General features: G+C 45.8%; 1 protein-coding gene across 1 annotated transcript in view; it reads right to left on the reverse strand.

The window, feature by feature from the left end:
* Positions 1 to 22,289, reverse strand: part of COL5A2 (collagen type V alpha 2 chain) — a 197,335-nt gene that overhangs the window by 105,582 nt on the left and 69,464 nt on the right. The window contains exon 2 of the mRNA XM_081194216.1: positions 2,382 to 2,609. Coding sequence (XP_081050342.1) covers positions 2,382 to 2,609 — 228 coding nt within the window. The remainder of the gene's footprint in view (positions 1 to 2,381; positions 2,610 to 22,289) is intronic.

Genomic DNA, 22,289 nt, shown 5'->3' on the forward strand with positions numbered 1-22,289 from the left:
CGCCGACCTTCTGATCGGCAAGTCCTAGGCTCTGTGGTTTAACCCACAGTGCCACCCACACATTTTGGAAGTCGCCATGCTCCATAGTAGAATTACCTTATTTTTCCTTAGACAAGACTAGGGATTTTTTTACCCAAAAAATAGGCTTAAAATTGGGGCTCATCTTATACACAGGTAGTACTGAGGGGTGTTTTCTTAATTTGGAGTCCCCAAAAATAGGGGGCCTCTTATACATGGGGGCGTCTTATGCACGGAAAAATATGCTACTCAGCACACATGCCAGGCATGCTTGAACACAATCTGGTTTGCTTCCAGTATAAAGGAAGGTCAGAAATTCAAAGATTTCCTTCTGCTGCAGGTCCTTCCCTTAACAATTAGTGAAATATCCAGTTTATGTTCCTCGGGGCATACAAAGGAAATGAACTATAACACCAAGACAGCAGTTCAACAAACCTTTCCTGTTTAAAAAAAAACCCACAAATTGTATGGTTTGAATTTTATAAGAAAGTGCTATATTTATGTGAATCTAATGTGCCATTGAATCTAATGCGCACCTCAATTTTCAAAACCTTGAAACCGAAATTTGCTGGTGCCATCAAATCGAATGTGCACCCTAATTTTTGCAACATAATTTGGCCAAAAAGGTGCGCATTATATTCGAGTAAATACAGTAGCATTGGTTTAGTCCAGGGGTGCCCAAATATTTTTCAAACAGGGCCAGATTTTATGAAGCTAACATGCATGAGGGCCGACCAAAGTTGTTGACTTTTTAAGGATTAAAGTTGTTGAGTTTTTTTTGCAATTTGACCCGGAGGTTGTTAAGCTGGATTTAACCGGAAATATAGACATATACTGCCACAGGGGCCGGATTACATTGACCGGTGGGCCAAATTTGGCCCCCAGAACGGACTTTGGACATGCCTTGTTTAATCTAACTCATCTGTTCTTCACAGTTTTATTTTTCTTGCCTGAAAATATATATAGTGCATCACAGCTCTCCAGTCCAGCCAGGATTATGCCTATTGCAAACCATCACATGCTCACCAACAGCAGATGCCATATCAGGACACCACTGCACATCTGACCTCCCAACAGTTGAGTCACTGTTGCTTACTGGGAGAGAGACGAGAGGTTTGCATGGTGCAAACACGCCAGCAGAAATACCAGTTTGATTCCGCCAGTGCTCACAGCCACCTCTCTTCTTCCCTCTCTGAGGGAACTCAGAGGCAAATCAACTGTTGGGGGGAACTGTTGGGGGGAACTCTCTGAGGCAACTCAACTGTTGGGGGGAGAGGTACAATCCCCTACTGCCACCTCCCCACAAAATTGCTGCCATTCCAGCCAATAATCTGGCGAGTGTGGCTTCCCCACTAGAACTCTTACACCGCTGAGGCACTGCTTCTCATTAATTGGTTGGAAACAGAATTAGAACGACATGCCATGTCATCCAATGACGCCTTCCCTCCACGACTGAGGCCCTTTTATAAAGTTTATCCAGGAGTAAACTTCATTCAGAAAAAAGTCCTTTCAATGTTAATTAAACACTTCCTGATTGCAGGGCCTGACCTCACTGTTGTTTCTTTTTGGCCACAGCTGAAGGATTGGTAATGAATAGCCTCTTAATTATCCTTGAATAGCCTTTTTTAATATCCCGTTGTCAGTTTCCCTTTCTACGGGAAGTTGTAGGGGGAGGTAAGACTTTAATTACGGGTTTCTTTTTTCTGCCAGATTGCACCATTTTGCTATACAAAATTGAAAGGAAAGAATGAGACTACAATGATGTGACAACAATATCATGCGGATTCTCCGTAAAGAATGAACCGCACAGCAGGGCAGCAATTCGGGGGGGGTAGGTTACCATGGAAACAATCTAGGATGGTGTAAACACTGTAAACATTCTTTTAGGAGGGGAAAGCACTGACAACAACAACAACTGAGGGGGTTTGTGCAGCAATAGGGCAGAATAAACTTGTAAGTAACTGGAAATAGACCGATACAACCATATCCTTACCTAGATGGACTGAATTGACTATTGCCTCTTCTGCAAAGGAAAGACTACATGGATCATAAACACATACAACTGCACTGCTCCCTAGGTTCTAGGTCAGGCACTCCCAAACTCGGCCCTCCAGCTGTTTTGGGACTACAATTCCCATCATCCCTAACCGCTAGTCCTGTTAGCTAGGGATGATGGGAGTTGTAGTCCCTAAACAGCTGGAGGGCCGAGTCTGGGGGTGCCTGTTCTGGGTGTTCTGGGTGTGGTGTGTATGCACAAGTGCCCATCTTCTGTGCCACATTGACTCAGGCAAGTCTGTACACGTCCAAGTTATATATCCCAGCATGCAACTAGGCCCCGATTATCACATTTGAAGCAATCTTACCAATAGCGCCTTCAAATCCATTGCGGGCTGTGTTTGGACACACAAGGCAGCACTCTCCCGGAGGGACCTGTGGATTTTCACATTCCAGCACATCGAGACATTGGATCTCATCGCAGAGAATGGCTCCGCTGTCGCAAACGCAAATCTGGCACGGGGACGGCTTCCAAATGTCTCTGTTCAGATACACCTGGCCATTCTGCGTGCAGGCAACCTCTTCGGTATCTAGTTCTAAAAGAAAACAGAACAGAAGGCAATGTAAGTGGCTTCATTTTACTACACGGTGACAACACAATGTGTCAACAGAATGACAACCCCTCATGAGGTGCATGCGCTTCTTCACTTGTTTGCCATATGCAGGAATAGATCCTGGCTTCCTGCTGTGTACAAACCATGAGCCATGGCTTATGTTTTATTTTTCAAAAAAAGAAAAGCAAGGCAATAGCTCTAAGTTGGGACTCAGCTTCATTAGTTTTTTAAAAGCGTTTAAAATGTGTTATATCGCTGCGACACCAGGTGGCGCTGTGGAGTTCCGACTTTCGGCAATGTGATTTCCCATTCTGAGGTTTACAACGTGTTTTCCTGAAACTTGTTTTTTTTTATAACGTGTCTAGTTCCAGCCCTGGAGTTTGTACCCTAACTCGAGTAAAGCTATTCTGCCAATTGTGAAAGCAACCCAAAGTGAAACAGATGTGTTGTTAACTATTACCTACCCACACTCTCACCTCTTGGCTTGCACGACAAAAAAACATATAACCCGGTTGTTTGAGCTCTGATGCCTAGCATGAGCGGATAATTCATGGTTCCTGTTACACTCTGTCCTCTGATGTTTGGCATGTGGACTATGGCTCACTTAATGTGTCACCTTCCGAAATGACAAAGTTGTTCAGAATAGAAACAGAGGTTTCTGAGTTAAAAGAAGATCTCTAGCTCGCTTTCAAATAAATCACAAAGTTACAGGCCTTGTGCTGGGGCTGCTAAATGTAGATTGTGTACATAGCATACATTTAAAGCCCATTCCACTCCCCCCCAAAAAATCCTAGGAACTGTAGTTTTCCACACCACATAGCTACAACTCCCAGCAACCTTCCCCCCCCCCTGTAGTTCTCAGGATTTGGGAGGGTGCTTTAAAAGTATGGTGCATATGAAGCCTTAGTCTATGTACACATTAGTGGCTTAAAATGCAGAGAGGTCATTCCCCTCCACTTTGTCTCATGTGGCATTTGCATGTTGCTGTACACACCAGAGAGGGGCCAGAGATGTCTTCCCCCTTAATGCACATTACCTGTTTGGTTTCCCCCATGCCCACAACCAGAACCACCCCACTCCTTTTCATGAAGCTGTTGTCTGCACATGCACTGTCATCCACACATATACTTTAAGTGGCTTACATAACAAACATTAAACCATTTTTTTAAAAAAACTATGAAAAGCAAAAGTAACAAATAAATAAAATAGTAGCATCGAAAGAAGCAAGAGAAATTGTTGCCAAAGTGAGTCTCCCTCAGTCACAAGCCAGGTATTAGAAAGAGAGGAAAGGGAAACAAAATTAATAATAATAATAATAATAATCCACCAAGTGACAGGCGCTGTAGTCTAAACCACTGAGCCTCTTTGGCTTGCTGATCAGAAGGGCGGTGGTTCGAATCTCCACGGCAAGGTGAGCTCCCGTTGCTCTGTCCCAGCTCCTGCCAACCTAGCAGTTTGAAAGCACACCAGTTCAAGTAAATAAATAGGTACCGCTGCAGCGGGAAGGTAAACGGTGTTTCTGTGCGCTCTGGTTTCTGTCACGGTGTCCCGTTGTGCCAGAAGCAGTTTAGTCCTGCTGGCTACGTGACCCAGAAAACTGTCTGCGGACAAACGCCGGCTCCCTCAGCCTGAAAGCGAGATGAGCGCCGCAACCCGATAGTCGTCTTTGACTGGACTTAACCATCTGGGGCTTCTTTACCTTTACCTATCAGGGCTTGGGCTGCTGAACTTTGGCTGTTTACGGGCCATATTTTTAAATCACACATTTGCCCCCCCCCCCAATCCTGGGAACGATAGTTTACCCATCACAAAGCTACAACTCCCAGCAACCTCTAAAAGGAATAAGAGGACAAAGGAACACAAGAAGAGGCTGTTGGTTCATGCCCATCTAGTCCAGCGCCCTGTAGGGAACCCACAAGCAAGACCTCAGAACAAAAGCCCTCTCCCCTCTTGTGGTTTACAGCAACAGGTATTCAGAAGCATTAATGTCTCTGACTGTGGCAGCAGAGCATAGGCATCGCAGCTCGTAGCCATTTAGAGCCTTTGTTGTTGTTTAGTCGTTTAGTCGTGTCCGACTCTTCGTGACCCCATGGACCAGAGCACGCCAGGCACTCCTGTCTTCCACTGCCTCCCGCAGTTTGGTCAAACTCATGCTGGTAGCTTCGAGAACACTGTCCAACCATCTCTGTCATCTCCTTCTCCTTGTGCCCTCCATCTTTCCCAACATCAGGGTCTTTTCCAGGGAGTCTTCTCTTCTCATGAGGTGGCCAAAGTATTGGAGCCTCAGCTTCAGGATCTGTCCTTCCAGTGAGCACTCAGGGCTGATTTCCTTCAGAATGGATAGGTTTGATCTTCTTGAAGTCCATGGGACTCTCAAGTCTCCTCCAGCACACGGCGAGACAGTGATGTTTAAAATAAAATAAAATCGTATTCTGGAGTATCGATGGCAATGATGATGACCTCACCGTTTCTCTTTTAATGAGGCTGATAAAAAGGTAAAGGTACCCCTGACTGTTAGGTCCAGTCACGGACGACTCTGGGGTTGCAGCGCTCATCTCGCTCTATAGGCTGAGGGAGCCAGCGTTTGTCCGCAGACAGTTTTTCTGGGTCATGTGGCCAGCATGACTAAGCCGCTTCTGGTGAAGCCAGAGCAGCGCACAGAAACACCGTTTACCTTCCCGTCGGAGTGGTACCTATCTATCTACTTGCACTTTGACGTGCTTTTGAACTGCTAGGTGAGCAGGAGCTGGGACCGAACAACAGGAGCTCACCCCATGCGGGGATTCGAACCACCAACCTCCTGATTGGCAAGCCCGTTAGAGGCTGTTACAGGAGGCCAACTCTCCCCTGTCTCCATTGAGAGCACAAGATCTATTGTTGCTATTCCGCAGGCAAAAGATTCCCACATTCCAAACTAGATGACCCTCATGGTCCCTTCCAATCCTATGGTCGAATTGGGACTTGTGGAGAATTTCTGCAGTTATTTCATTTAAAGAATATAGTGTGCTACCGCTAGGTGGCAGAAAAAGCCAGCTAATAACTAGGTGGAATTATCTTATTGCACAGTGAAGGAAAACAGGCCAGCCTTTCATTTGTTTGGACTTATTTGGGTTTGGGTTTGTCTCGGATTATGACTTCCTGCCAAAGCAACTTCTCAGAGTAAATATAATATCAACACTGCTGAGATGCTGAGGGTAATAAGCATTGTGCTTGCTCTCTTCAAGCAGCGATTGCAGCAGCATCTTCTGCTTGCTTATATTAGCGAATGAGGCTGACCTTTGAGAATTCACTCAGGACCTACCCAATGGCTTTTTACCAAGATGACTGAATCATCGCTCACCAAACTTGCTGGGAATATGAGAAACAGAGGAGAGAGAGAGAGAGAGAGAGAGAGAGAGAGAGAGAGAGAGGAGGACATGACCCAGATTCTCTTACCAAGAACGTCCTCCAGTATGTTCTTTTTTATTTTTTAAGCATTTTTATTAGCAGGGGTGGATGAGAGTAAAAGCAAGCACTGATTCTTCTTTCCTGTCCTTCTAGTTTCCAGACTGTGCTTCATCCAAAGCAAGAACAGGGAAATAGATTGTGTTGGATTCCAGCTCCTATCAACACTAGCATGGCTAATGGTCGGATTCAATAGGAGTGGCAGTCCAATCAACATCTGAAGGACCACATTTTCCCCATCACTGATCTGAAGGCCCCTAGCAATTACTGGTAGCCATTTTCTTCTGGGTACCAAATCGTTGTTCCCTAAGGCACATCTGAGAAGCAAGAATCTTTTCCCCCCCCCTTAGCCGTTAAATTGATTTGCCATACAAAAGGTAACAGGATATGTCTTGGCATGAGCTGGACTTCCTAGAGAAATGGGCCTTCATCCACAACCCTTCTCAAGAGCAATTACTTTTAGGATGGAAAAAAGAACATGGAGAGAAGGTGAAAAGGCTTGAATGAAAAGTTGACAAGATGAAGGTATGGAGAGAAGAAATTTAGAGATGGAACCATGAAAAGAGAAGCACAAAGTGTGCTAAGGGGACCCATAGTCTCACTTGGGCAGTGGGCACATCATGCATTTAAAGCACATGATTTCCCCCAGAGAATAATGGGAACTATAGTTTACCCTCACAGAGCTACAAGTACTCTTAGCAAACTGCAGTTGCCAGGATTTTTTGGGGGGTGTGCAATATGCTTTGAACCACAGGCTTGTGGTTTAAGGCTGCTTGATATGTTCATACAACTTCTGTCCCAAATCATAGTGTTGGCTACAGACATGGAATACAGTGGTACCTTGGTTGTTGAACTTAATCCATTCCGGGAGTCGGTTCGACTCAACTGGAAGCCACATCAGCTGCGTCCGACATTCAGCTTCCAAAAAACATTCACAAACCAGAACACTTACTTCCGGGTTTGCGGCGTTTGGGAGCCAATTTGTTCGACAACTAAGCCATTCGGGAACCAAGGTACCACTGTCGTTAATCACACCCACCTTTATCCTGCTTTAATGTGGTAAGTTAACAGATAAATAGGTCTGTTTCATTGGACATGTGAAATGAGTAATTATGTAGTGATAGAACAGTCTCAGCCCAATCTACCAGCCCAGGCTGCTGCTAAGAATAAAATGGGATAAAAATGAAATGGGATTAAATGGGATTAAAATAAAATGGGATTAAAAACTATATACAGTACAGTGGCCAGGTTAAGAACTGGGTTCTTCGGATTATGAACTTAATTCATTCTTAACCTCGGGTTAAGAACTTAATTTGTTCTGGAGGTCCGTTCTTAACCTGAAACTGTTCTTAACCTGAAGCACCACTTTAGCTAATGGGGCCTCCCAGTGCCACCACGCAGTTTCTGTTCTCATCCTGAAGCAAAGTTCTTAACCCGAGGTATTATTTCTGGGTTAGCGGAGTCTGTAACCTGAAGCATCTGTAACCTGAAGCGTATGTAACCCGAGGTACCACTGTATTAAATATTCCTAAATATTAAATAAAGTCGAAAGAAGAAAACCGTAAGTCTGCTTACCTTATTTGGTAGGCAGCGTTATGGCCGGACCCTGTGCAACCTGGCCAACGGTCAGAGACTGGCATCCTCCCCACTACTGCCTCCCCACTCTGTTGGCACTGGGCGGGGCCTCGCTCAAGGGGCAGGCCTCATCAACCTATCAGCACCGACAGGGGCGTGTCCACAGGGAATTTAAACTCTGACGTGGTGAGGGAAGCACAATTATCTTAAAGGCACCACTGCATTCCCTTCTACAAACTCTCCTCTATTTTTTCACCTCCCTCCCTCTGAATTTCATGCAATAAGCGTCAATGAATTAATCTTTGTGCATAGCAAACCAGAAGCGCAGAAATAAATCAAAGTGAAAGCTGCTATGCAAAAGACGCTCCGCAGATGTGCCGTGCAAAGAAATGAGATATACTGTTTAATAATCCTATTGCCACTCTACGGCACCACCCATGTGCCTGAGCCAGAGGTTGCAAATGAGATTCTAGTGGCTAAGATTCATGGATATGCCAAAATGATTATTCCATCATTAAGCATTTTTATTGATTTCATTGAGAGAGAACGTTAGGAGTGTTCTACCTAAGCTTAGCGGGTGCCCTAGAAATGCCCTCCAGATGTTGTTGAATTGCAGACACCATCATCCCTGGCCATTGGCCATGCTGGATGGAGGCTGATGAGAGCTGAAGTCCAACAAAATCCAGATAGCCATAGGTTGTCCATCGACCTATGTCCTAGAGAATGACCCATATTTTCTGCCATGGAGTTCAGAGGCAGATCTGCAGGAGTTTCTGAACAGATGAGTAGATATGGACAACACTGGCTCGAATGAATGAAGCCTCTCACGATGAACCACTCCAGAAATGATCTGGATAGTGTAGCTTGGAGTTTGCTGTCATAAAACTCTCTAAAGGGAGAGATTTGCATTTTGTGTGACCTTAAGTTCAAAGGTTTCCTACCTCAGGCGAACCAGCACATGTGCCCCTGAGGAAATGCCTGTGAGATGAGATCCTACCACAAATTTTTACTCCTGTACATCAGGTGCACTGGGATCACCACATGCACTTTGGCACATCACATGACAGGAAGTGCATGGTCTCCAACTGCCATGAAACTGCCAGGACCGTCACGAATACCCTTTGGCCAACACGGTTCCTCACTATGTCCCAAATTTTGCAAGAAGGGAAAGGCAGTGGGGAAGGGGGGGCAGGGCAGAGGAAGAGGACCATCACCTCACATGGACGTAGTAGGACTCATTGGGAGGGGAGGGGGCAGGGCGGCAGTTGCTGCCACTGCGCTCCTCGGCTTGTAGCGCTCAATGTATCCAACTACGGTGAAGGTGGCGGCACGAGCAGCCTGTTGTTGTTTAGTCGTTTAGTCATAGAATCATAGAATCATAGAATCATAGAGTTGGAAGAGACCACAAGGGCCATCGAGTCCAACCCCCTGCCAAGCAGGAAACACCATCAGAGCACTCCTGACATATGGTTGTCAAGCCTCTGCTTAAAGACCTCCAAAGAAGGAGACTCCACCACACTCCTTGGCAGCAAATTCCACTGTCGAACAGCTCTTACTGTCAGGAAGTTCTTCCTAATGTGTCCGACTCTTCGTGACCCCATGAACCAGAGCACACAAGGCACTCCTGTCTTCCACTGCCTCCCGCAGTTTGGTCAAACTCATGCTGGTAGCTTCGAGAACACTATCCAACCATCTCGTCCTCTGTCGTCCCCTTCTCCTTGTGCCCTCCATCTTTCCCAACATCAGGGTCTTTTCCAGGGAGTCTTCTCTTCTCATGAGGTGGCCAAAGTATTGGAGTCTCAGCTTCAGGATCTGTCCTTCCAGTGAGCACTCAGGGCTGATTTCCTTAAGAATGAATAGGTTTGATCTTCTTGCAGTCCATGGGACTCTCAAGAGTCTCCTCCAGCACCATAATTCAAAAGCATCAATTCTTTGGCAATCAGCCTAAGGAGCCACAGTTCAAGCAGATGCACAGGGACCGTCCGCTGATCATAGCCACTGACCACAGAGACTACGTTACTGGCGCAGAAGTGCCGCCTTGTAAACACCCAGCCCAGGTGCCTCTTCTGACATCCAAGGCAGGCTGATGAAAGCCTTGCGGTTTTGCTATATATCATCCAGCATATAGCCAAGACATTTACCAGTATGGTACATACTCCTCTTGGCAACAACTGTTGGGGTGTCAGGGTGCTGTCAGCAGCTCCCGGCTGGTTGCCCAGGAAAGTATAAAGACAAGGAAAAGTTTCTTACAGCCCTTTTTTATTTTAACCTTTTCAGAGAGAGGCTACAGAACCCAGTCTCTTGGATAATGGCGTTGTCCAGAGTGAATCTCCCCCCCCCTCTCTCCCACTTCCTCATTCATCATCATCATCATCGCCTCTTCTACGGGTGCCCTCTGTCTTTGAGCTCTCCTACTTCTTTGCTCTTTGCTCTCCTACTTCTAAGGCCTGCCAGGTTCTGGGAGATGGAGGGTCTGGAATGCTTTCTGATGACAACATGTCAGCCGGGTGTCGCTCCTCCTCTCCCATGATTTCCCAACTTTTTCCCTCATCTGCCTCTAAGCTGCGACCTCCCTCAAACCCCTGTTGTAAGGCCCTGAAACCTTATGATGAAAGGCAGCATCTAAATCTAATATCTAAATCTAATAAATTAAGAAATAGTCCAGGTCAGGCATGTTCAAAGTCTGTTTTGGGGGCCTAATCCAGTCCCTGTGGCAGTATACAGTATGCCCTGTGGTAAAATCCCAATTTAAAAAGCTGAACAACTTTGTGGTAAAATTGTAAAAAAAAAAAGCTCAACAACTTCAATCCTAAAAAAACTTTGGTCGGCCCTCACTCATGTTCACTTCATCAGATCTGGCCCTCTTTGAAAAAAGTTTGGGCACACCTGGTCTAGGGGGTTCTGTTGGAGGGTCCTGTTGCTTTTATTATTACTCTATTTTTTTAAAAAAATATATTTTCAAGTGCTTTTAACTGCTTCTTAACTTGTGCATTTTTCTTTATATTTTAACACCAGGCAAAAATGTTTCTCTAATTTAACATTCTAAGGCCTTTTAAATGTGTTTGTGGGAAAGGAGTTATTGGGATTTCTGTTTGTTAGTTTGTTAGTTTATTGTTTATTTTGTGTTCTCCTTTCATATTTTACTGTTGGGAACCTCCATGTGATCTTTGGATGAAGGGCAGTATACAAATTTAATAAATAAATAAAAACATATAAATAGAGAGGCCTGATTCAGCCATCTCTTCTACTGTTCTTATGGGGCAGTACCCCATCAACTTCAGTCTGCCTGCCTCCAGCTCCCCATATGCCTGCCTTTGTGCTTGCAACTACTCAACAGGGTGGCACTAGCCCAGGCATAGGCAAACTTGGCCCTCCAGATGTTTTGGGACTACAGTTCCCATCGTCCCTGACCACTGGTCCTGTTAGCTAGGGATCATGGGAGTTGTAGGCCAAAAACATCTGGAGGGCCAAGTTTGCCTATGCCTGCACTAGCCTGTCAGCTCCCTCCTTCTTAGTCTCAGTGTTTGCTTTGTAGAATTGATCAAGGAAGATGATGGGGACAAAACTAGCATGAGGACTCAGCTGCAAATAAAAAGTGCAATATACAATGTGACGCCCGAGACGCGGGTGGCGCTGTGGATTAAACCACAGAGCCTAGGACTTGTCGATCAGAAGGTCGGTGGTTCGAATCCCCGCGATGGGCTGAGCTCCCGTTGCTTGGTCCCTGCTCCTGCCAACTTAGCAGTTCGAAAGCACGTCAAAGTACAAGTAGATCAATAGGGACCGCTTTATAGAGGGAAGGTAAACAGCGTTTCCGTGCGCTGCTCTGGTTCGCCAGAAGCAGCTTTGTCATGCTGGCCACATGACTCAGAAGCTGTACGCTGGCTCCCTCAGCCAATAAAGAGAGATGAGCGCTGCAACCCCAGAGTCAGTCACGACTGGACCTAATGGTCAGGGGTCCCTTTACCTTTACCTTTACAATGTGACACCAGATGGCAACGGCGAGCGTTATGGAAAATTCAATGTATTTTTTTCAAAAAGCTTTTTTTTAAAATAGCATATTCAGAGCAATTTAAATATGTATCTAGACTCCACTGAGTAGGCCCCCCTCTGCTTTCCATACTATCGGTCCCAATACGCACCAGCCATCACTGGAAGGAAGGGCTAGAAGTTGCAGTGGTGGGTGACATTGTGGGGTTCACATTTCCTTGCAACAGAGGCCTCACCACAACAACAAGCAAAACTGCTAGTGTAGGAGTAAGTCCTCATGCAGAGAAGAGTCAAGTTCTGCCACATGCTCATTGTTCTCTACATTCTGACAGGGGACTGAGGAGGAGACTGCGTGCTGGATTCTAATTTGATTTGAGATTCTGAGCGCCTTCCAAAATGGCCACTGTCCAAGGACTTTAAGAAACTCAAGGCTAAGTGGCAGTCCAAGTCATCTTCCCATCAATGGCTATCTTATAACACACTCCTCTTCCTCTGCTATGAAAATACACAAAACTGGCTTGACCCAAGACCATCACCAGACACATAAAAATGAATGTTTGCACAGTCATTTCATTTGGGGGCAACACCCCACTGCCGAAACTCTGAGAAGTTATCCTTTGTATGCAGCCACCGATGGCTATGGAGTTCTGACATACAGTACAGTGGTACCTCGGTTTAAGAACTTAATTCGTTCTGGAGATCCGTTCTTAAACTGAAACTGTTCTTAACCTGAGGTACCACTTTAGCTAATGGGGCCTCCCACTGCCACCGCACGATTTCTGTTCTCATCCTGAAGCAAAGTTCTTAACCCGAGGTACTGTTTCTGGGTTAGCGGAGTCTGTAACCTGAAGCGTCTGTAACCTGAAGCGTCTGTAACCCGAGGTACCACTGTACGTTGAATTTTGCTGGGGGTGGAAATGAACCCAACACCCTTTTCTAAAATAATGTTAGGACATGTCAAATACACCCAGGTGAAATTAAGCATTTAAGATAGCCCTCTTGTCATTCAGTTTCCAGCGCAAACCAGATTGTATAAAATCTAGGTGGAGAAAGAATTCCCTTGTGGAATTCCAGCTATAGGATAGATAGATAGATGATAGATAGATAGATAGATAGATAGATGATAGATAGATAGATAGATAGATAGATAGATAGATAGATAGATAGATGATAGATAGATATCATTCCAGCACTCAAATTCCATTCTATATTCCAGTACATCCCTGAAGCATTAATAAACAGGAGTCACAGAGTCTGAAGGGGGAGGAGGATATAGGAAATAGCAAAATAAATAATATTCAGCTTCACATATTTCTGTGGCTGAGGGGTGGCTCACATTAAGCACAACTTAAAAGATCTGATCAGTAAAAATAACTATTGTAAGGGGGAAATTCAACCCCATACTACGTCACTGTTAATTCAGAGCAATAATTTCAGCTTGCTAGGTGGAATGAACCCACCATCCACCCCATGTCACCCTGGGTTTTAGCCCAACCCCCTCAGAACCACTTTGGGGGATATGGGGAGACACAGAGGAGGAAAGCCCCATCGCACAACTTGTGTGTTCCATTATCCTTGTGTGGGCTTCCCCTGGAGGAAACTCATTAGTTTAATCATCCCCACTGATTTTGTATCATTTGAGCTGAAAACACGGATAACAGGTAAACATCTGAATGCCCTTTCCTTGCCTTTGTCCCATCACAATCTCCTGAACATATCTGTCAGGGGTTCAGGAGCAGAGGCGAGGGCAAGGGAGGAAACAGAGAGCGAGGGGGAGGAGGCAGAGGAATAGATGAGTGATGACGACGACCCGAGATCTCCGAGTCTTTCCAGTGAATCAGAAGATTCACAGAAAGGAGCACCAGTGGCCAGAACAAGGGGGGAACCTAGGGGGACACCCCAGGAAGAAGGGTCCAGAGGGGGCTCAGAGGGGAGCAGTTGGAAATCGGGACCAGCGTCACCAACAGAGAGCAGGGGAGAAGAAGGGCGCCAGGTATCAAGCGCTGGCAGCTCGCAACAGGAGGGAGGGCACGAGTCAGGAGTGGCCACACCTCCATCGGGGAGCGAAGAAACGGTCAGGCGGAAAGTGGAAGGTTGGGCACGCGCGCCAAGTTCAAATGCACAGGAAGGTGGCGCAGTAAGCAGCCCGGAAAGGGAGCCAGGTCCTAAAGCCCGGCGCAAGGAGACAGGAGGGTCCGGGGGGTCCGCGTCAGAAGAATCCCGGAAGGAAGAGACCACGGGGGGCAGAGGGACCCAGAGAAGAACGGTCAGGCGGAAAAGGTGGAGTAAGACTAGGTTAGTAAGCTGGTGCACAGGGGGCGGAGACTCAGACGGAGCTTCGCCGGTCTAACCCATAAGACGTAGAGCTGCACGCAGCAGCTTGAGAATGGAAACTGTAACTCAATAAAGACTTTTATAAAGTGAACGCTGGCTAGCGTGATCCTCTGTGAGCTAGGATCTGGAAGCAGCTCTGACAATATCAGAATGGACGGTTATCAAATAAGAATTTGACCCCAGCTTTAGAACTCGTTTCTTCTAGAGATCCTGCAAAACCTGACCAGAGTCCAGAAAAATAAATATTTGTGCTGTGCTTCAGACACAACAGCACAGATGCAGTGTTGTCTTGTAGAATTCTACACATTGCTACTTTTCTTCCTTCTCAAACTTTCACAAAGCCAACATCCTTCCATTGAAACGTTGCCCTAGCTCCATTAGCACCATCTGAAATGAAGCATTTGATACCAAAACTCTCTGCTTCTTATTCAATACATTCCCCACCTTTCTGTTGTCTTCTTTCCCTCAGTGCCCCCTGCACTGCCTCAATTTACATTGCAAGTTCTGTCGGCAACTGGCAGGATGCTGACAAGTGGGCACCAGGAGAAGGGGAGCTGGAGTCCGACTCAGGAGAAGGGGTCAGTGATTTGTGGGGAACTGTTCCTGCCAGGTGGCAAGAGTCGGAGGCAGGGGAAGCTTCAGAGCTAGAGGTGGAGCACAAGACGGGTTGGAAGAAGAGGAGGAAAGGTCAGGTCAGGCTCCCCACCCTCTTCTGCACCACTGTCTCCTAGTACCATGAGCGGACTGAAAAGGGATGAGCAGAGGAAGATGCCATGCAGGCATAGTCTCCAGCTGCGTGCATGCAGCCCATTGTGGGAAGGTTTATTTAAATAGTTATCCTTTGTTAGGCATAGCAAACCACACATTATCAAACAGACACCATGTACAAATTGTGCAAAATATGAGCTCAACATAACAAGGTTTGTCCTGGTCAGATCTTTAACTCCAGAGAAAATCAATTTGCATAAATAATACAATACAGCACTACCTAATCCCCGATCAATTAAGAACCACTAATTCTCTTTATAATGACCCAGTCTTTCTACATGGACAGCACTCAGTATATAAACTGTTAGGAAGTGATCTCCATAAAGTAGAGACCTGGGAATAGCTGCCTAGACACTAGATAGGTGTGTGAATTCGTTAAACACTTTGACAATAGAGTTAACGAACGTGTACGTTCCTTTGGCTGGGAAGCACCTTTGACAAGTTCCTAGGAGCAGGGATCTGTCTTTTGCTGAGGTTAGTCCAGGGTTGAACAATGTAGCACCCTCCAGATGTTGTTGGACTACAATTCCCATCAGCCCCAAGATGGATGATGGAAGCTGTAGTCCAACAGTACCTGGAAAGTACCATATTGGCCACCTCTGTGGCAGTTTTCCAAATGTCATATACACTGTTGATAATATGTAACATTTGTTATTGTTGTTGTTTATTAAAAGCAGCCCTAGTTATCTGCATTTTTCCGTACCAATGCAAACTATTGTTTGCAAGGTATTTGCAACCAGCAGGTCCTTTGAGAAGCTGGTTGCTGTTGCTGGTTTTTTTAATAAAAAAAAACTTTAAAAAATATTATTTGGTTCTATATATTTTTTCCATCCTGAGCTTTGGGGGAGGTGGGGTAGGAGAAGTTTAAAATCAAAGCATTAACGCCTGCAATCTAGCCATTCCCCTCCTCCCAGAATGCATTTCTACAAAATGGGCTCAAGTTTTGACCTAGATGGTTTCCCTCCTTCTCCCCCATTTTCTAAAAATACGGTCTCCTAATTAGAAAGTTCTGCCTACTTCACAGAGAATATGGTTTTGATTCAAGCTCCAACATGCTCAGCTGAAGAGCAAATTACAGCGCTTGCTCCTGCTGTAGCTGGAAAAGCCGCATGAATAACTTGCTGACTGCACAGCAAAACTATTCATCTAATGTAATGCTGGGCCTGTGGGAAATTTAAAAAAGGAAAGAAAGAAAGGGCAGCAAGAAAAGCTGCAACAATGCCAAGAAGAAAAACTCAGACTCCCAATTTCCTCTTCGGATTTGCCCAGCTCACAGTCAGCAAGTTTTTATTCCCTGCTGACAAAGAGCAGGCTTTCTGACATCCCACGGTACTGAGGATAAAAAGACATCAAGGCTCTGACAGGATTACCGTATTTTTCACCCCATAGGGCGCACCTAGTTTTTTTGGGGGGGGGAAATAAAGGGGGAAAAATTATTTTCCCCCCCCCAAGGTGCGAGGCTGGGGCGGGGGAAGCCCGAGCTTCCCCCGACCCCAGCCCCCAGAACAGGCTGCTCTCCGCAAGCCGTGGGAGCCCTCCCGCGGCTTGCGCAGAGCTACCCGAAGCCCCGGCGCGACTGCTGAGCGCGCCGGGGCTTCGGGATAAGAGGCAGCTCTGCGCAAGCCGTGGGAGGGCTCCCACGGCTTGCGGAGAGCAGCCTGTCCCCGGCGCGCTCAGCAGTTGCTTCGGGTAGCTTCAGGATAAGAGGCAGCTCTGCGCAAGCCGGGGGAGCCCGGGGGAACTCCTGCGGGCTCCCACGGCTTGCGGATAGCTTCCTGAAGCCTAGAGAGGGAGAGGGGTCCGTGCGCACCAACCCCTCTCGCTCTCCAGGCTTCAGCAAAAGCCTGCATTCGCCCCATAGGACGCACACACTTTTCCCCTTCATTTTTGGAGGGGAAAAAGTGTGTCCTATAGGGCGAAAAATACGGTATGTAAAATGCTACCTGGTATAGCATTCTAACCACTCACACAGGGAGAAAGTGCCATTCGCCAAAGTGCACACACAATTCTCATTTTTGCCTGCAATCTCACAGGCACACATACACACTCACTGCTGAGTAAACTGATTAGTGTGCAGGTTAACACTGATATATATATATATATATATTTGGCAAGCCGTTCTGAGAGCCTTTTTGAGATGGCTTGAACAAATAAATAATGAAATATACATTTTTTTTAAAAAAACAGAAGCATTTTTACTTGGTATTATCTAGGTCAGGACATTAATAGGCAAGGTGTTAAATTGTTTTTATATGCAACAACTGCGGCAAGAGTATTGTTAGCCCAGAAATGGAAACAAGAAGAAATTCTGACGAAAGAAAAATGGCAGACGAAATTAATGGACTATGCAGAATTGACAAAATGACAGGAAGGATTTGACACCTGCGGGACCAGAGATTTACAGAAGATTGGAATAAGTATATGATTTATTTGAAGAGCAACTGTAATCAACAAATTGCGCTAGTAGGACTACAAGAAGTTTTGTAAGGAGAAATATACGAAGTGTTACAAAGTAGAAAAAGATAGAGATATTGGTTATGAGTTTGAAATGTAATAGGGAAGATAAGAAATGCATACTGAGAGATTAGACTGGAAATTTTTCAGACAGGATTGATGGAAGTCAAAAATTTGAATAAGATGAAAAAGTATGTTTAATTATTGTTGAAAATGATATGTTAAAAAAACTAATGTGTGTGTGTGTGTGTGTGTGTGTGTGTGTATACAAATAAATAATGATAAACACATAGACAATCCAGCTGAAAGCATTCTTCCTCCCGAACGTTCTTTAATTCAGGCTTCACCAACCTGGGGAGCTGCCGATGCTGGGAACGATGAGTGTTGTAGCCCAAAATATCTGGAGGTCACCCAAGTTGGAGAAGGTTCCTTTAATAGAATGAAAAGGGCCCCAGACCTCTGAAGCGGTGCGGTAAATGATAATTTGAGGGGCGACAGTGCCTCCTCACAGGCCCTCCAACCCTTTTGAGGGCGGCTGGAGCAAACAGTGAAGTGGTTTTCAGAAGAGCGACTTGTGGTCAGTTGCCCCCAAGATTGGGGAGCCGGCACACAACACACGACGTCACACACATCTCCCAACGCTGGGGCCCTCAACACTGGGGGGCTGGGCCCCCTTCTAACAAATACTGAGGGCGCTAAAGATGCCTCCAACCCCTAGAGTTGGCACACCTGATCGTGATGACTGGGAGCAAAAGGGGAAATCCCACGAGATTTGGGATTTCACATGAAATTTCAAGTTTTAGAGTAGGCCTGTATGATGCCCCTCTCGACATGGCCTCTCCTCAGTCAGCTTAGCAGACGGCATGCTCCACCCATACCCAGTGTCAGATTTACGTATAAGCTAAACAAGCTATATCTTAGGGCCCCATTCTCTTGGGGGCCCCCAAAAAAATTAAAGAAAAAAAGTGGATGTGCATTTCCAAAATGTAAGTTCAACAATTACTTTGATACAATACATATTTTTTTAATGTGCAAATGGCATTAGATACCTATTAGGTCCATAAATTACCATATAGCATATATTCAACACAAAAATAGCGACAAATTGTTGTTGACAAAGGACAGCTGGACATATAAAGGGCCCCGTTACCTTCAGTAGCTATGGGCCTCATCAAACCTAAATCTGGCCCTGCCCATAGCCTATATAAAGATTTCCCCAGGTTTTTGTGGCGCTGTGGTCTAAACCACTGAGCCTAGAGCTTGCCAATCAGAAGGTCGGTGTTTTGAACCCATGATGGGGTGAGCTCCCGTTGCTTGGTCCCTGCTCCTGCCAACCTAGCAGTTCGGAAGGACGTAAAAGTGCAAGTAGATAAATAGGCAGGAAGGTAAACGGCATTTCCGTGCACTGCTCTGGTTTCGCCAGAAACGGCTTAGTCATGCTGGCCACAACCCGGAAAAACTGTCTGCTCCCTCGGCCAGTGAAGTGAGATGAACGCCGCAACCCCAGAGTCGTTCACGACTGGACTTAACTGTCAGGGGTCCTTTACCTTTACTTTTGGAACCCAGAAACATTTCCCCATGCTGTCCTGATCAGCCCTGAATGGGGATGTTTTTCGCCTTCCATGGCTTATCGTGGGTAAATCATTCTTGCTGAATAATCATCTCAATCTTACAGACAGTATGGTGAAAGCAGGCCAGAGATTGGGATGGACAAAGGTCATTAGGATGTGTAGTTATTTCCCAATCTCAATGCTTTTGTAAAAAGGGTTCGTTTTGAAAGTAACCCAGGGAGTTAAGATGCCCAACTTATTTTGACTTTTGGAATCTAAAATCCCATTTGAATCATGTTACAATGATTTGTTTGACCTGCAAAGCCAACATTTTCCAGGAGGCTGATTTGGAATGAAACTACTGTAGCTAACAAAACCACTTTCAAGATTTAGATATAACAACAAAACTAAAGGCAGCGGTGATTTTTGATTTTTTATTTTAAGCTGCAAAAAAGAAAGAAGGTCGTTTTACAATCACAGGGTTGTCGCATGGTTTTCAACACATGCATATTAGTTATTGTTCTTTTTCTTTTAGGATTACTGTTTCTGGGACACAGGAAATGAAAGAAAGGTTTTACTTTAGGCTATGGGGCCCTTATTATTAACATGTGGCTCCTTGCATTGGGATCAAGTATTATGAAACTCTCCACTACGTCAGACAGAGAGTCTCCGTGAAACATCCATATCCGAATTAAGATTCAGGAAAGGATGTGCACTTTAAAACAAATCACCATATGCTCTGCAGTTCATCTATCATCTATTTCTGTACCACAAAAGGCAATCTTCTGTCTACTAGTAGCATTCTTTATTTCTCCCTAACCATTCAGTTTAATCCTATACAAAACCAAGGGGCAGGTTTATTAAGGAAATGTAGGCATGGCTAGTGTTATGTACTAAGCTTGGATCCTAGAACAATAGGCAGGTAGGATCCTAGAATGCAACAACCTGACTGGCTTTCAGGAGCAGCCCAATCAGACTCCAGGAGGAAGTTAATCAGCCTATTAGGCCGGTAGGATCCTAGGATGCAACAACTGATTGGCCTGCAGGAAAGGACCAATCAGGCTCCAGGAAGGAAACAGAATCAACCAATCAGATGGGGCTCATTGTGTAAATAATTTATATAAAGCCTGAGGTTTAGGGGAAAGTTCATTCACTGTTTTTCGAGCTGCAATAAAGAGCATGAACACTACGCGACTCCGAGTATATTTCACTGGTGACAGAACCTCTTCAGTTTCTGTTAGGTATCTGAGTCCTGTCAACTACAGTGGAACCTCTATCTGCGCCCATAATCTGTTCTGGAGGTCCACCCGGAGGTCGAAAGGGGTCGCTGGGAGAGGCACCATTGTGCACAGGCGCAGGCGGCAATTGCCCACTTCTGCGCATGTATGAAAGGCAATTGCCCGCTTCTGCACAGGCACGAATGGTGGCAAACCCTCTGGTTACTTCCGGGTTTGCCACGGTCATGACTTAGAACGAGCGTAAGAAGAGGCGGTGGTAAATAAAGGTTCAACTGTACACTCATACCTGACGGTATTTATGGGAAACAGCTACAAGAGACAGCAGAAAATGTTCTAGCAGAAGCTATGTTAATGCCACCTGTTTAAGTTGCAATTCTATACTCACTTACCTAGCAGTAAAGCCCATTGGACTCAATGGGACTGACTTCTGGGTATAGACATACACAGTGCTTTTTTTTCTTTAAAAAAAATGTTTAAGAGTACTCTCATTTTGACTCAAGAAAATCACCATTTTATAGTTCAAATCGGGGAAAATAAATACAGTAAATGGACAAAAGTACAAAGATTCACAAAATGTTTGGGGGTATGCGTACCCCTGCATCCACCCAGGAAAAAAACACTGCACATATAGCAACTTTCACCCATTTGGTGCCCTCCCAGACAATGAGCTACAACTACTGCTGTGCTGGCCGGGGCTGATTAGAGTTGTGATCCAACAATATCTGGAGAACACCGGCTTGGCAAAGACTGGTGTATAGATTTGTCCATCAGTCATTCAACATGCTCCACCCCAACCTTCAATAATAATAATAATAATAATTTATTATTTGTACCCCGCCCATCTGGCTGGGTTTCCCCAGCCACTCTGGGCGGCTTCCAACAAAGATGAAAAATACACAAAAATGTCACATATTAAAAACTTCCCTGAACAGGGCTGCCTTCAGATGTCTTCTAAATGTCAGGTAGTTGTTTATCGCTTTGACATCTGATGGGAGGGCGTTCCACAGGGCGGGCGCCACTATCGAGAAGGCCCTCTGCCTGGTTCCCTGTAACTTGGCCTCTCGCAGTGAGGGAACCGCCAGAAGGCCCTCGGAGCTGGACCTCAGTGTCCGGGCAGAACGATAGGGGTGGAGATGGTCCTTCAGATATACTGGACCGAGGCCATTTAGGGCATTAAAGGTCAGCACCAACACTTTGAATTGTGCTCGGAAACATACTGGGAGCCAATGTAGGTCTTTCAAGACCGGTGTTATATGGTCTCGGCGGCCGCTCCCAGTCACCAGTCTAGCTGCCGCGTTCTGGATTAGTTGTAGTTTCCGAGTCACCTTCAAAGGTAGCCCCACGTAGAGTGCATTGCAGTAGTCCAAGCGGGAGATAACCAGAGCATGCACCACTCTGGCGAGACAGTCCACAGGCAGGTAGGGTCTCAGCCTACGTACCAGATGGCGCTGGTAAACAGCTGCCCTGGACACAGATTTGACCTGTGCCTCCATGGACAGCTGTGAGTCCAAAATGACTCCCAGGCTGCGCACCTGGTCCTTCAGGGGCACAGTTACCCCATTCAGGACCAGGGAATCCTCCACACCTGCCCGCCTCCTGTCCCCCAAAAACAGTACTTCTGTCTTGTCAGGATTCAACCTCAATCTGTTAGCCGCCATCCATCCTCCAACCGCCTCCAGACACTCACACAGGACCTTCACCACCTTCACTGGTTCTGATTTAAAAGAGAGGTAGAGAGATGCAGCTGCCAAGAGAGCTTCTTGGTATCTTTGTATGGCTGTGTTTAGAAGCTTTCACTGTGCAACCAGGAACCCTGACAATGCAGTTAGAGAGTGGCTAGAAGCTATTTTCAGACCTTCCTGCTACATGGGCAAAGGTGTCCTGTGGTGGCTGATCGACCTTGCTGCCCTCTTCACTTTGGAAAAACAAACCTCTCATTGAACAATTCTGTGATGGGCTCCTCCATTACGAGGCCTTCAGAGAACATGGTAGCATAACAGCAGAACTGTTGCAATGTCAAGCTTCTTCTTTAAAACACATACACACAGATGACTTTGACTATCTTTTTTTGTACAGTGGTACCTTGGGTTAAGAACTTAATTCGTTTTGGAGGTCCGTTCTTAACCTGAAACTGTTCTTAACCTGAGGTACCACATGAGCTAATGGGGCCTCCCACTGCACCTCCAACGCATGATTTCTGTTCTCATCCTGAAGCACAGTGCTTAACCCGAGGTACTATTTCTGGGTTAGCGGAGTCTGTAACCCGAAGCGTCTGTAACCCAAGGTACCACTGTATTTATATTCATTAT

This window comes from Podarcis bocagei (assembly GCF_964188305.1).
Source record: "Podarcis bocagei genome assembly, chromosome: 1".
Lineage (NCBI taxonomy): Eukaryota > Metazoa > Chordata > Lepidosauria > Squamata > Lacertidae > Podarcis > Podarcis bocagei.